This window comes from Polistes fuscatus, unplaced genomic scaffold (genome assembly GCF_010416935.1).
Source record: "Polistes fuscatus isolate 324 unplaced genomic scaffold, CU_Pfus_HIC Scaffold9, whole genome shotgun sequence".
In the NCBI taxonomy this organism is placed as follows: Eukaryota; Metazoa; Arthropoda; class Insecta; order Hymenoptera; family Vespidae; genus Polistes; species Polistes fuscatus.
Genome location: NW_025113173.1, coordinates 4,695,714 through 4,709,764, shown reverse-complemented (window position 1 = coordinate 4,709,764; position 14,051 = coordinate 4,695,714). Strand labels below are relative to the sequence as shown.

The window sequence follows — 14,051 nt, the reverse complement described above, 5'->3', positions numbered from 1 at the left end:
TGCACATGGTCGTCATGAAATTGGACAAAAGATTTACGAGTAAAATAAAATAATAATATTAATAACTATAATAAACAATATAAAATATAATTTTGTAATACAAATAATATATTATTATAACACTTATTTATTGGTAAAACTAAAATCATCTTTTCATTTTTTAATGTAAACTATTATAAATATTAATAATGTATAATGTTTTTATTATATTTATTGCTTTTTTATTCAGAATTACAATCAGAATCAAAATCAAATTCTTGTGTTTGAAAAACTAATTGCTTAGATGTTTGTTTGCTAGTCTTTACTGTGGAATTATTATAGTTTAATAATTTTGCACTATTCTCGGATGTAGTATCTTTCAATGGTTTTGTAATATCTATAGCCTTGTTTGATTCCAAGTCTATAGCCGATATACCAAAACTGTTAATACTCCACAATATTCTAAAATTAAATAAAAAATATTTTAACTTATATTTTTCTGTTTATTACATCATACATATAATACAACACATAACATCTAACCGTTTAGAATTGTTATCTTGTTGAAACTCTGAATCATTTTTTTTCTTTTCTTTCTCAAATCTTATATTCATATACATTCCATCTAATAAAATAAAACTGTATTAATAAAATATATATGAAAAATATTTTGTAAACTTACTCTCACTTTCAATTTTTTCAGATAAATCAAACTGGTTAGGGCTTTTAGGTTTGAATGAACGACTAATTAAACATCTAGGATGCGGAAAAAAATGTTCACATTCTTCAGATACACATTTAGTTTTACTTTTTATATTGAGTTTTAAAACATCGGTATTACTTTCTTCCGCCATTGTTTTGATATTTATTACCGTTTTATTTAATATCTATATAATGTATAGAATAATAATTATCTTGATAAATTTTAATAGCGCATGAAATCTTTAGAGAAAAATTGTTCTAATACTGGTTGCGAATATTTGTTAAACAGATTCATCCAACATTCTTTTCTTCTATTTACAATCTTTTTTGCTTTACAGAATTTGGATATAGAATGCTTTTTATAGTTTTTGGAATATCTAATGAATTAAGATTGAATTAGGGTTTAATTGTCTTAATTGAAAATATTACTAAAACACTTATGTTTATTTTCCTTTTGTATAAATAATTCTAATATTAATTATTACCTTGTAGTTTTATACATTGGTTAACTGATAAGCAACCTTCATAAACTATCAACAAAAGACAAACGAATAATTTCAAAAGCCCGCGTGTTAGATTTTAAAACTATGCAACAACGTTAGTCAAAAGTACTACGTAATGAAAATAGTAATGTTAGTATAAAAAATTACATCATATAGATATTTTATTGATATTGGTGTTAGTATTAATATTTAATATTTCTAAATATATTTTTCTAAAATTATATAGAACACTTTATGGAAATGAATTTCAATTTCTAACCGCAAACGAAAATCGCCATTTTTAGTCCATGTCGATGGAATACTTTCATGTAGATACAATGGATGGTCTCACGTATTAATGCGTTTTTAATGAATTTCTATACAGATTATGAAAGTTAAATATTCAAGCTAAGATAATATGAAAGATGAGTACCAAAGTACCTATTTTGTTATTGATAAAATATCCAGTCAAAACAATTCGTCCTTTTTGTACAGTAAGCATTAAAAATACTTTGCCTGTTTACATAACATAATTTAATAGATTTATTTAATCATATAACTAAAATTTCTTTTATATCAGAAAACATCAAAACCTAAAGCACAAAATGAAATAAATTTTGATCAAATTGGAAATCCAGATCCTATTTCGCACTTAAGACCGATCCTTTTTAAAAAACCTCACAATGAATCTACATTGGAAAGAGAATACAGAGAAGCTAGAGAAAATACTCAGCTATGGAATCAAACATTTTGGACTAAACACAACAAAAGTTTTATACAAGTAAGATTAATTAATATTAAAGAAAGCAATAAGATTTTTTATTAGCATATTTTAAACTTCAGGAACGCAGTAAATTTCAAGAAACATTGAAGGCACAAGGTAAAACATCATTGACAGCGGACGACATGTCTGTTTTTTATAAATACTTCCTTGACAAAAATTGGAGACTACACTTTGACTATAATGTATCGTGGTATAAAAAAAATATTTATCTTTTACTTCTCGAATTGAAGGTTAAAATATCTAAATTGATATTTAGATGATTCATATAGAATTTAAATTTTAGATAATTTGTGTAGAATATTTGTAAAAAGAGATATTAAGAGAATTTAGTTATAATAAATAAAGTTAATAGTTAAAAGCAATGATACACGAATGTACTTTAAGGATTGAGTACATTAATTTACTTTTTTACAAATTGAATGAGGTGAAATGAAACTTGTTACTAATCTTATTCTTACAGCCGCATTTCTTAGATTAAAAAGTCACTTGATTTGCGCACAGTTGTTTTCTTTTTGTAAGCAAATTCTCTCATGATGTATTCAACTTCTTCCTGCTTTTCTTTTAGTTTTAATACTAGAAATTTACACTGTTGTCTTTCAAAGACCAATTGTCTTTGATAATGCCGTATAGAAGCACATAGTTTCTGTAAAGCTTCCTTCGCTGCAATTAATGCTTTTTGCTTTTGTTGTTCTAACAAATTTAGTTGTACTATTAAATTTGGACAGTTCTTGCACTTTATATTAGATTTTTCATTTAATTGTGCTTCCGTAGTAATTAATGCAATTCTTAAAGATTCGCATGTTTCTTTTTCGTGAACTAATTCGTTTCTAATTTCTTCAAATTCAGATGCAGCTTGTTGAGCTATAATTTCACTATTTTGTAATAGCTAAGAGACAAATATTTTTAAAAATATAAATTTTAGTTAAAATAATTCAATTAAAATTAATGTGATGTGTTCAAAATTACGCGCGTTAGACAAATTACCACGTTAATCAAAAAAATGTACTTACACGTTTCTGCTTTTTTATTGTTTCATCTTGTTCTTCTATAATTTTAGTTTTAATATTTAACATACAATTATAATCGTCCTTAAAACGTTCTAATTCCTCTTTTAAATTATTGCATGTGACTGATTCCTTATTTAAAGTGGATTCTAAATTTTCAATATCATTTTGCATTCCGGTGCATTTGTAACTATATGACTTCAGTAGTGATTGTATATCAGATAGTTTAGATTCCTACAAACGTAGTTACCTAACCTAATTTTCTATAGAATTTATTTATAAACTATGTAGTGATAGAATAATGTATTAACCTTCTCAGTAATCGTTTTACTTTTGTTACGTAAAGTGCATTGTTGTTTTTTACAAATATTAGTTAATTCACATATTCTTCTTTCTTGTATTTTTGTAACATTTGTGAGTTCTGCAATTAATCCTTTCAATTCAATTATTTCTGCCTGAAGAATCTTTTCTTTTTGTTTAAATATATTTTTTATACCGTTAACCTCATCTTGAACGACTGTGCAACTTGAAAATGAAAAATATAGTATATATAAGGCATTATAATTAAATTATAATTACACAGTATAATGATTTCATATATTACGTTTTCATCTCGCATTCAGAAGCTGTCCGCAATTTAAATTTTAAATTCTGGCATTCGCAGCACAAAGATGCATTCTTGTCAATGACATTATTCATTTCCTTCTATAAAAATAAATTTGTAATCCTTCGTCTCGCAAATTTGATGCACTTACTTTCAGTATTGATATAGCTTCTGACAATTTGTCTCTCTCTGCTGTAGCGGTGTTAGTTTCATTTTTTGCTAGCACGAGTTCTTCCTCCGCTTTTTTTAATGCATCTTTCAAGTTAGAAATTTCCTGTTCGCTATCTTCCTTCAACTTAATTAAATGTTCTTTGGCGCTTTGCAACTTCTCTTCCAAATCTCTCTTCTGTTTCTTTTCGTTAGACAAATCCTGATAAATCAACCTGGATTATAAATAGTCTTTTAACTGAAATCATAGAGATTAGAACATTCTTTTTATATTATTATAATAAATATGACAACCTTTTGAATTCTTTCTAAGCTTCTTTTACTCAAAATATTTGTTTTATTTTGATTATTATCCATCAATGTTTTAATCTCTTCTGGTTTTCTATTTTTATCATTGTCTTGTACTGGAATTTCTAGGGAAGTATTTACTACACTGTTTATCTTTTGAACAATTCCATTGTCAATATTTTCTTGTACATAAGAATTTATTTTTTCCAAATTCTGTACATTTTCCAATCTTGTGTCGAATACCTGTCCTGTAATAGAAATCATTTAATTAAATATTAAGAATGTTGTATTTAATATTTTATTTAATTTTGAATGATATTGTTTAATTAATTTACCAATTTCTGCAGTATATTCATCTTCCTTTATGGTTCCATCACCGTTTGTTTGTCTATGTGAATTATCTTTAACTTTTTCAACATTTTTATAAGCTAGTGATTTACAAGAGAAAGAAGAGGATATAATTATGATAATAAAAAATTTTTTCATTAGAATATATAACCTTTTTATGTATTAATTTTTCATTATACAGATAATGCAATAAGAAAAAATAAATAATTATTTATATTTATATAAGTAAAAAAGGTTTACATTTGTTTATTTTATTGCATTGACAAAGACAAGTACATCTTCTCCGAGTTTTGCAAGTGTTAACATTAACGGGTATTGTGTTCTTATTTTCTTCTATGGATAACATGTGATGTGGACAATCGCAAATCTGGTGTTATGGAGGGGTGGTGTGTTTGTTTTGGGGGGTTTTTGTGTGTGGGGTTAAAGAAAAAAAAAAAAAAAAAAGAAAAAAAAAAAAAACAACAAAAACCAAGTTGCCCCACCCAGCCCCCCCACCCCCCCCCCCCAAAAAAAAACAAGGTGTGTGAAAAAAAAAAAAAAAAAAAAAAAAAAAAAAAAAAACAATATTATTATTGATTGTTAATTATTAGATACTATATCTTATTTTAAAATATTATGTACCTTAGAATGTAAAACAGGATTTTTGTCGTATTCATTTTCCATTTTTTGTAATTCGGCAATTGTCACAAGCTGTTGATTAAGTTCAGTTAAACGTGTTACAAGAAGAGACTTCCGCATTCCAAGTTTCTTCATTAATTTAAAAGTATTAGAAATTTTGATTTGATGCTTGAGTTTTTTAACTGCCTGAGTATTCAGGATTAAATGTGGAAATCTCTTGTTTATTCTGATCACAGATAGAATGTCATTTTTTTTTTAACTTTCAACCTTTAAAAAATAACATCACCTATCAGAAAGAGAAAGTAATTCTTACAATTAATATTTCTTAACTAAATTGAATGTGAAGAAAATACTTTTTAATATGTAAAACCAAAATCATGTCATTTATTTATTGTGTAAGAAAATAGTCTATTGGAAATATCTAACTGCAAATATATACGACTTTAAAATATGTGTGAACAATTATTTAGACATGCCAAAAAGAATATTATTATATATACGATGGCGCATACTACTTTTTTGTGGTATAGGACTGTGGGTGGCACTTTGTATGAATGATCTGTATTATAATAATGAATTGATACTTTCTACAGGTAACTCACTAAAGAAAAATATGGTTTTATTAACTTTATCAATTATTCAAATAATATTTTAACAAGTTTATTGTGATTTTGGTAAAGATGAGGTACTTTCAACAACAACAACAACAAGTACACAAGAAATTTTAATTAAAAAGGACAAGACAGTAATGAATATTTCACATTTTATTGAACAAGATCATGAATCATCAGGTACAATAAGAAAATCAAGAATATTAACAACGTTTGTCATCATTTTTGTATCTGTTTGGTTCATTTTATTTACCATATGTATTGAAGAGTACATAAAGACAAAGTCAGACAAATTTATAAAAAAGTTAGTAAATTTTTAACTGACATATATTTAATATATAAAAAGTACAAATATGTAAATGATTATATGTATGTACATTGCAGACAAAACAACAAGAAAGAACTTAATTTAAATTCCAGTAATAAGACATTAACAAATACAGGTATACAAGTATCACCATGTCCTTTTTATTGTACGCTATCATCATTTAATATCAATTCCATTATTTTACACCGAGAATCAATAAGAAGACGTTATGAAACTAATGACGGATGGTTGAATACTCAACCACATCAAGAATGGTTTTCAATAATTAAATCATCATCAGATACTTTATCATATGCTTTTGAAGAAAAAAAAAGTGAACCAAAAATTATTAGTCAAAATTTAGAAAAGCACAAAAAAGAACTTAGCAATAACAATAACAATGCACATATTCAACAGAGGGTTGAATATTCGTGCAATGAATTAGACATTTTTCAATTAGAACATATATCTCAGTTAATTTATTATATTAATTTAAGTCGGTCACTCTATTTTCAATCAACTTTATTTACTCAAAGATATGATATTAGTATATTAAATATTTTCACTTCCTTATCGACTAAACACTCGTTGAATTCTACTTTATCGGTAGAATATTTATACAAACAAAATGGCATCGTAGATGATAACAACGAAAAAACAATTAATATTAATAAATTAAAAATAATGAATTTCTGGTCAAGAGAAAAAGAAAACACACGTATTATTAGTTCCTCGCCAGCGTTTCAATTATTTTTAGCTAATTTCAAGTATTTCAGGTATACAACTAATTGTAAGCCATTGTATTTTTCAAAGATTTATCAATGATTAAAAAAGTAATGGAATATTTAATAAATCAATATCTCTCATTTATTAGAGATTATTATTTATATTATATACATTTACGTATATGTATAAACAAATATAAATTAATATTTGATTTTTATATATGATCAGATATTGAGATTACTTCTATATTTTTTTTTTCAAATATGCCATAAACATGTTTGTAAACTATATCTATAAATAAGTTATAGAATTTAACATCTTCGATATTCAGTCAATCGTTAACGTAACGATAGTCTAAAAGTCTATTTCGCAATATTTTCTTCTAAACTATGGGAACATTAAATTATCTTGTAAGTAATTAATACAAATTAGGAGTCAAATAAAATCTTCAAATAATTATTTTATCTTTATAACAAATTTATTTCACATTAGTTATTTGCATTAATTTGTGGATCGATCGTTTCAAGAGGACAATGTTTAAACATAGAACTAGACAAATATTTGCATGAAAAATTAACAGAAGCCAAAGTTAACATCGCTAGAAGTCATATTCAAGCTTCTCAAACTGGTAAAAACCCATAAAAAATATTACTAATTAAAAAAAAAGACTTCTTAATATACAGAAGATTTATATAATTATAGTTTTTGTTAACAATTACAATGTGAGTTGGACAAAATCGTGGGATACGATATGGGGTACGGAACAACCATTAACGATAAATACGTTTAATCAAATTTTATTCTCCTATCGTAATGGAACTGTGGATATTTCTGTAAACGTTTCTCCATCCAACAGGGATTTCAAATTAAAAGAAAATAGTACCATTGGCCAGGCTTATTTTATCAAATTCATTAGAGTACGTTTATACGAACACGTTTTTTATTTCAATTTGTGAATTATTTCAATATTTTGTTGTTATTTGAGATCATAATTAATCGTTTATTTTTTAGACAATTAAATGGAAAACAACTCTTTATCTTTTTCTTTGTTCCAACGTCGGTTGGTGCAGCTTGTACACGGGAAACGATATTACAAATTTAATTCATAGGCAACATATTCAATATTTAGAATTAATTGATGCTCACTTCTTTACCAAAGCTAATCGACTTTATTTAATATTAGTTGACAATATAAGCGTGTAAGTATTGTAAAGGACTAGCCAAAAGTTTTTTAGAAAATTTATTAATCAATTTGAATAATTGATTTTTTAAAGCACCTAAGAACATTTGATCTACCCCATAAATTAAACTAACATTTTTTTCTAACGATTTAATATTAATTAATGATCTGAAACAGTATTTATGATTGGGCTGGCACTTATATGGACATCTACAATAAAATATTTACTCCTTCAGCTGTATCAGTTGCTACGTTTAAATCTAAACAATCGATAATTATAATATTTGCACAAAATTCTGAATCTGATTCAAATATCGCATCTACTGTTTACGAATTCAAAGGAAACGATATCAAAATGATACAAGTTTTACCTACAAATAAACCAATTTCCGTTCATCATTATTTTTACAATAATGATCAATTTATTTTAATAACTAATGAAATAAAAGGAAGTAGTGTTTATTGGTGGGACGGTTCGTATTAAAAATCTATTAGAAAACTTTATATAATATTTTCTAATTTGTTATAACAATTGAAATTTCTTCGATATGGTTTTAGGTACAGAATTATTAGAATGGATCGATATTCCTGAAATTAAAGCACATTATTCTATGCAAACAATATATTTACAAGATGGCACTTATTTTATTATTGCCCACGATGTAAATGCAAAAATATAAATTTTTATTAATATTTTTAAACATTAATTGGACACTTTTTAATAGATTTTTAATATTCTAGGATGTTGTGGAGTTATTTAAAGTATACGGTATAGCCAATTATGCTTCTGTGAGTGTTCAAAAGTTAGATAATAAACAGAAAATAGTGGATATGCAGACATTATTACGTGACGAAAATATAACTTTAGTAATGACTACAATGAGTCGCGAAGGATTGTACTTTGTCGAGATGTGGGATTTAAATATCAAAAATAAAACCTCCCATGGTGAATCAATTAAATTTTGCAATTTAATCTTTACAAATAATAAGTTTTATTATTGTAAAAATTAATTTTTTTTTATAGGGAATAAACTAACAATCACAGATGCATTACGAGAATGTTTATCAGAAGTCGTTGGATTATTGCAAAACAGATTGACGATCATTAACAAGTTCGAATCATTCTTTGTAAAAGAATCTTGGTCTAAAAATAATTCGAATGTTTGGGATGCAATCGAATTGCCGAGTATCGTTTTGAAGTCCGGTATCGTAGAACAAATTAATTTATTCGTCGAAGAAGAAGTACTGACTCCATCCGAACTTCGAAAAAATTTAGATGATCTTGAATCGAAGATTGACAATTTATCAAAAAGATCATTAAATATATTAAAAGCAAATAATACAAATAATATAAATGGCACGATCGATATCATTGGTGATGCATTTTTCAAAGAATTGATTATCGATACGATATCCATCGATAAATTAAATAATGTTAGCATAAAATCTAAAGATCTTATATCTGTAAAAGATGATCAACAATTTGCGTCAACTTTACGCGCTCAAAATATCATCGTTCATGATCTCCAAGTGAATTCTCTTTGCGGAATTCCTAATCAGTGTGAGTATTCCTCTTTTGAATCTCTCCTGAAAGATATTCAAGTTTTTTAAAAATTGATGTTGATTCCATTACAAAATCATAGATTGGGCTACGATTGAAAACAAGGATGAAAAGATACTAATTAAAGAGAGTGATAGGACAAGACAATTATCTAATAATGGAGCATTCATTTATTCCAATATTTCTATACCTAATTTGAAAGTAAAGAAGATCAATGATATTGATATGGATCAATTGATCGATCAACTTTTCGTTATTGGAGGAAACCAAACGATTACAGGTATAGTTTATTATTTTCTTCTATTAATTTATTAATTATTATAAAGAGTTCTTTTACTTTAGGTAACATCAAATATGATTATTTCGAAGTGAAAAATCTAAAAACAAAAATGTATAATGAAGTACCATCCTCGTGTTTGATGACAAAAGCGTTCGATCAACATTTTCCGGAATCTTTTATAAAAACCCTTGAAGTTGATTCGCTTCATACAGAATTTATTAATGATATCCCTGTATCCGAATTTGCTATGAAATCACGTGAAAATATTATTGATGGTATATTTTTATGATTTATATCTAAACTAATATAAAGTTGTTAGATTTGTATTAACGAGAGAAATTTTATTTACAGGTGAAGTGATATTAGATAAAATGGAAGTAATAGAAATGTTCACTATGAATTCGGACGCAGAAATGTCGATTATTCCACCTTCTCAAATCTACGATAATGTGAAAATAACTGGTGACGTTGTAGTGAAAAGATTTGATTTTGAAGAAAATGGAAAACTAATTATGGGAAATCTAAAAGTCAAACCAAGAGAAATATTTCATAAAATGTGGACAAAATCAACGGATCAAACGATTGAAAATGACATCTCATTCGATTATGGTGTAACGATGGATCGATTAGAAACTAAATACTTAAATGGTTTTACCGAGAAAGAATTTTTATATACCACGGTAGAAAAAATTGCATCAATTTTCACGAATCTTTATTTTAAAAATCTACACATCAACGATGTCCTTCACGAGAATGAAACAAAATTAAATAGCATTGATGTTCATCAAGATCGTATTGTAATCCGTGGTGATCTACATGTTGGGAAATTACAATCACATCATTTAATTACTAATAATTATAACAATATATCCATCGATGTAATTTTGAATAATTCTGGAAATCTGGATTTGTCCGAGAATATTAATCTTCCTGAAATTTCAGTAAAACGTGCGATCGTACGTGAATTCAATCTCGATCGTCTCAATGATCGAGCAGTTTCTCCTTATTTAAAAATACCAACGAAGATAAACGATGAAGGATTGATCAAGACACCGAAATTTCGTGCTGAAGAAATCGTGATAGAAAATTTTGATGGAAAAAATATCTCGTATTTAATCGAATTACAAAATGCAACGATTGATGATATAATAAAAGAAATAATTATCGATGATGATCTTGTATTGAGTGAGGATTTGAACGTGGTTACAATCGGCGATTATCCGACCGAAATGTATTTGAAAAAAATAGCGTTAAACAATATTTCAGTATCGGCAGGAATTATGGAAGAATTAATTGTACAGAACATAACGATGGAATTTTTAGAAGGTTTCAAAGTCGACACACTTCCTTCGAATATTTTTTCAAAGACAGGTTCGCAAAAGATACCCGGAGGATTCACCTTTAATACGATTCGTGCAGATAATGTGGAAGCTAATTATATTAACGGAATAAACGCTTCAAAATTGATGTGGATAGATGAACCTCTTATTTTAGAAGGAAACGTAACATTCACCGATCTTTTTATTGATAATGATATCAATACAGAAAGTTTGAACGGCTATGATATTAAACAGGTAATAAAATAATATAAATTATTTTAAAAAAATCATTTCTAAATTTGTTTTCATATATTATCAGTTGGACCAGAGCCCTATTTATTTAACTTCTACAAACATATCGAATTTATACGTAAATGGACATATTACATGGGAAAATTCTAATCAATCCTCTGAATCATTATCATATTTATTTGAAAAAGCACTTAGGAAAGACATACCGCAAGAAATTCAGGGTAATATAACTTTCACTAAAGATTTGTACATCTCATACTTTACGGGAGAAATTGAAGATGAAGATAAGATTAGAAAGATCGTAGAAGATACTGTACTCGAAAATTCAGAGAAAATTTTTTTGAGTGGACAAAAAATTTTCTATGATAATTTAACGACGAATACATTGAAGGCACGAAACGTAATCGATATAGAAATGATTAATGGAATAAATATCGTTGAATTAAATGCATCAGTTGTTAACAAATACGAAGAAAATGTTGTAACAGGATCGATCAATTTTTTAAACGAAGTCATCATAGATAATCTCATTTACAATGGTACTCTTCACGATACACCGATTACCGATTTGGTTCTTTCTAATCAAATGTTACCAAATAATACCCATATGAAAAAACTCGTTGTTATGGGAGATATTTTTTTGGAAACAATCGACGACGTTAACTTTGATGAATTTGTAGAAAATCGTGTAACACTTAGCAAAGATCACGTTATAACTTCTGATATACAATTTCAAGGCCGAGTTGAAACAACTGGTATATAGATAATTACATTATTATACTATATTATTATTAAATTAGAATGACATCTTATTTTTATTCATAATGTTTAGGGAATGCTGTGGTAAATTACATCAATGGTATCAATATTTCCGATTTAGTTTTGAATTCGTTAAAAACGACTCAAATTATTTCTGGCAGAAAAATTTATGTGAACGATATAACAGTGAATAAAAATGTCTATGTTCCATTGATAAATGGTATCGATTTAAACGAGGAATTTTTGAACAGTGTTTTAAACGATGAAAACGTGATCATCACCGGAAATCTCGTAAGTTTAATACAGATCAAATAATTCTAGATACTTTTATTAAATTGTATTATTCTTTTTTAGATCTTTCAATCGCATTTGGATGTCCGAAAGGAAATAATAGTTTCTGGATTAGTAAATGGTGTAAACATGAGTAATTTAATGAACAATTTGGACAATCTACAAAATCGTAGCATATCTTTGTTGAAAGAAAATAAAATGTTTATCGAAAATGCTATTCTAAAAGAAGCTTCCGTTATTAGATCTTTACCAAGTGTATTTGCATATTTGGAAAAAGAGGAAAATTTGAAGATCGAAGTACCTGCTATTAAAAAGATCGATGTAGTTATATTTAATTCGATTTTAAAATTAAATATGTACGGCGAACAAAATAGTAATTTTTGTGGATTACCAGAAAATTGTTCCTGTCCATTGCAATACGTTGCTGAATTAATGGAAAATGATTGTCATGTTTGGAGATGGAACAATACTTCCATTATACAAAATTGGCACGAGCCGAACAATCATTTTGGTATTGATATTACTACAAGTAGTGTTTCTTACAATTCTTATTGTACTCAAAAAGAAACGGATCAAGAATTTACTACAATTTCATGGATGTCTAATGAAAAACTTGGAACAACTAGCCTCATCAAGGAAAGATATTCGGTTGTTGAAGTCAAGGGTTTTCTTAAAGATTCAAAAACGTTTACTTACAATGGTAAATTGTTTAGAATAAAAAATATACTAATATACACTCATATATATGTGTATGTAATAAATTGATTAATTATTTTTTAGATGAAGTATACATAATTATGGCAATATATTACGATCCCATTATGAAGACACATAATACTAACTCGTTCATTTATAAATTAAATTTCGAAAACGAGAGTTTAACTTTGCATCAAGAAATTCCGACGAATGGTGCAACAGCTCTTGAAATTTTGCAAATAAAAAAAGACATATACATCGTTATAGCTTGCGATGGAAATACGAAGATGGGTTCATTCATTTATAAATTAGATTCTATTACTTCAATGGTATGCGTTTGTGATAGCAGTAGCATTGATATTGAATTCTATATAAATTTATTATTATTACTATGTTTTAGTTCGTTTCATTGAGAAGATTTCCAGGTAAAAGTAATAGTGTAAAAAGTTTAGTAAACGATGATGATTATTTCATTATGTTTAATGACATCGATACAAATGCTTTAAATATTTATTATTACAATTATAAATTTGATAATTTTTATTATTATCAAAGTTTCTTTTATGACTCGTCTATCAATGGGATTCAGAGTTTCTACATTGGTGGTAATTTTTTGATTATTATATCAACTGTAATTAAAGTATAAGTTTTGTAATTAATTTAAATTATGTTTATCGTTTTTTAGAATTTGGAAATAGTGATGGTTACGTTATAGTAACCACAGAAGATGGGCAATTTTATGTTTATGAATATATGTTTGTTGGGGTAAGCAACAAAAATTATTTTATTGTTTTAATGTATATCGTATACATATAAATATTTTAATTATTATTACATATAAATATTTTAATTATTATTTCCAGAAATTCCAAAGAAAGTTTATACATCAAATAGATGGTTTACAAACCATTGTTCCATTTCATTACAAACAATACCAATATCTTATTTGTGGAACAAAATCAAATACAACAGTAATGCGTATTGTGCAGCATGGTTTGCATTGATATTATTATAATTAATTAATATGTTTTTGTTAATGCAACGTTTTTGATTTATTTACAGTGAAAGTGCATAAATATTATTTTTTATTTA

General features: G+C 26.6%; 5 protein-coding genes across 8 annotated transcripts; 3 read left to right on the top strand and 2 right to left on the bottom strand.

Moving 5' to 3' along the window:
• Positions 1-193: 193 nt before the first annotated feature.
• Positions 194-1,273, bottom strand: LOC122525456. 2 transcript variants are annotated; one of them, XM_043648284.1, is made up of 4 exons: positions 1,167-1,273; positions 662-735; positions 523-604; positions 194-441 (listed from the first exon to the last, which is right to left on the bottom strand). In XM_043648284.1, exons 1-4 carry the CDS (start codon positions 1,181-1,183, stop codon positions 222-224), a joined length of 393 nt encoding a protein of 130 aa, XP_043504219.1. In that variant the 5' UTR covers positions 1,184-1,273; the 3' UTR covers positions 194-221. The 2 variants fall into 2 exon arrangements, with proteins under 2 accessions (XP_043504219.1, XP_043504218.1); XM_043648283.1 differs by lacking the exon at positions 1,167-1,273 and having other exon boundaries at positions 662-987.
• An 85-nt stretch (positions 1,274-1,358) lies between these two features.
• Positions 1,359-2,212, top strand: LOC122525457 (COA8 family protein CG14806, mitochondrial). The gene is made up of 3 exons (XM_043648285.1): positions 1,359-1,657; positions 1,744-1,944; positions 2,007-2,212. Exons 1-3 carry the CDS (start codon positions 1,589-1,591, stop codon positions 2,205-2,207), a joined length of 471 nt encoding a protein of 156 aa, XP_043504220.1. The 5' UTR covers positions 1,359-1,588; the 3' UTR covers positions 2,208-2,212.
• Positions 2,213-2,335: 123 nt separating this feature from the next.
• On the bottom strand, positions 2,336-3,477 carry LOC122525453. Its single transcript, XM_043648279.1, has 3 exons — positions 3,263-3,477; positions 2,958-3,185; positions 2,336-2,833 (listed from the first exon to the last, which is right to left on the bottom strand). The coding sequence occupies exons 2-3, from the start codon at positions 3,123-3,125 to the stop codon at positions 2,417-2,419; spliced, it is 585 nt and encodes a 194-aa protein (XP_043504214.1). The 5' UTR covers positions 3,126-3,185; positions 3,263-3,477; the 3' UTR covers positions 2,336-2,416.
• On the top strand, positions 3,039-6,744 carry LOC122525444. Of its 3 annotated transcripts, none has more exons than XM_043648258.1 (4): positions 3,039-3,495; positions 5,448-5,570; positions 5,658-5,892; positions 5,973-6,744. In XM_043648258.1, the coding sequence occupies exons 2-4, from the start codon at positions 5,450-5,452 to the stop codon at positions 6,718-6,720; spliced, it is 1,104 nt and encodes a 367-aa protein (XP_043504193.1). In that variant the 5' UTR covers positions 3,039-3,495; positions 5,448-5,449; the 3' UTR covers positions 6,721-6,744. The 3 variants fall into 3 exon arrangements, with proteins under 3 accessions (XP_043504193.1, XP_043504194.1, XP_043504191.1); XM_043648259.1 differs by having other exon boundaries at positions 3,178-3,365; XM_043648256.1 differs by lacking the exon at positions 3,039-3,495 and having other exon boundaries at positions 5,298-5,570.
• A 105-nt stretch (positions 6,745-6,849) lies between these two features.
• LOC122525735 lies at positions 6,850-14,025 on the top strand. Its single transcript, XM_043648662.1, has 18 exons — positions 6,850-7,031; positions 7,114-7,249; positions 7,324-7,538; positions 7,633-7,820; positions 7,979-8,274; positions 8,360-8,463; positions 8,543-8,747; positions 8,826-9,362; positions 9,445-9,642; positions 9,705-9,917; positions 9,994-11,216; positions 11,281-11,968; positions 12,046-12,263; positions 12,327-12,963; positions 13,044-13,288; positions 13,360-13,564; positions 13,645-13,724; positions 13,823-14,025. The coding sequence occupies exons 1-18, from the start codon at positions 7,011-7,013 to the stop codon at positions 13,961-13,963; spliced, it is 5,550 nt and encodes a 1,849-aa protein (XP_043504597.1). The 5' UTR covers positions 6,850-7,010; the 3' UTR covers positions 13,964-14,025.
• The last annotated feature ends 26 nt before the right edge of the window (positions 14,026-14,051 follow it).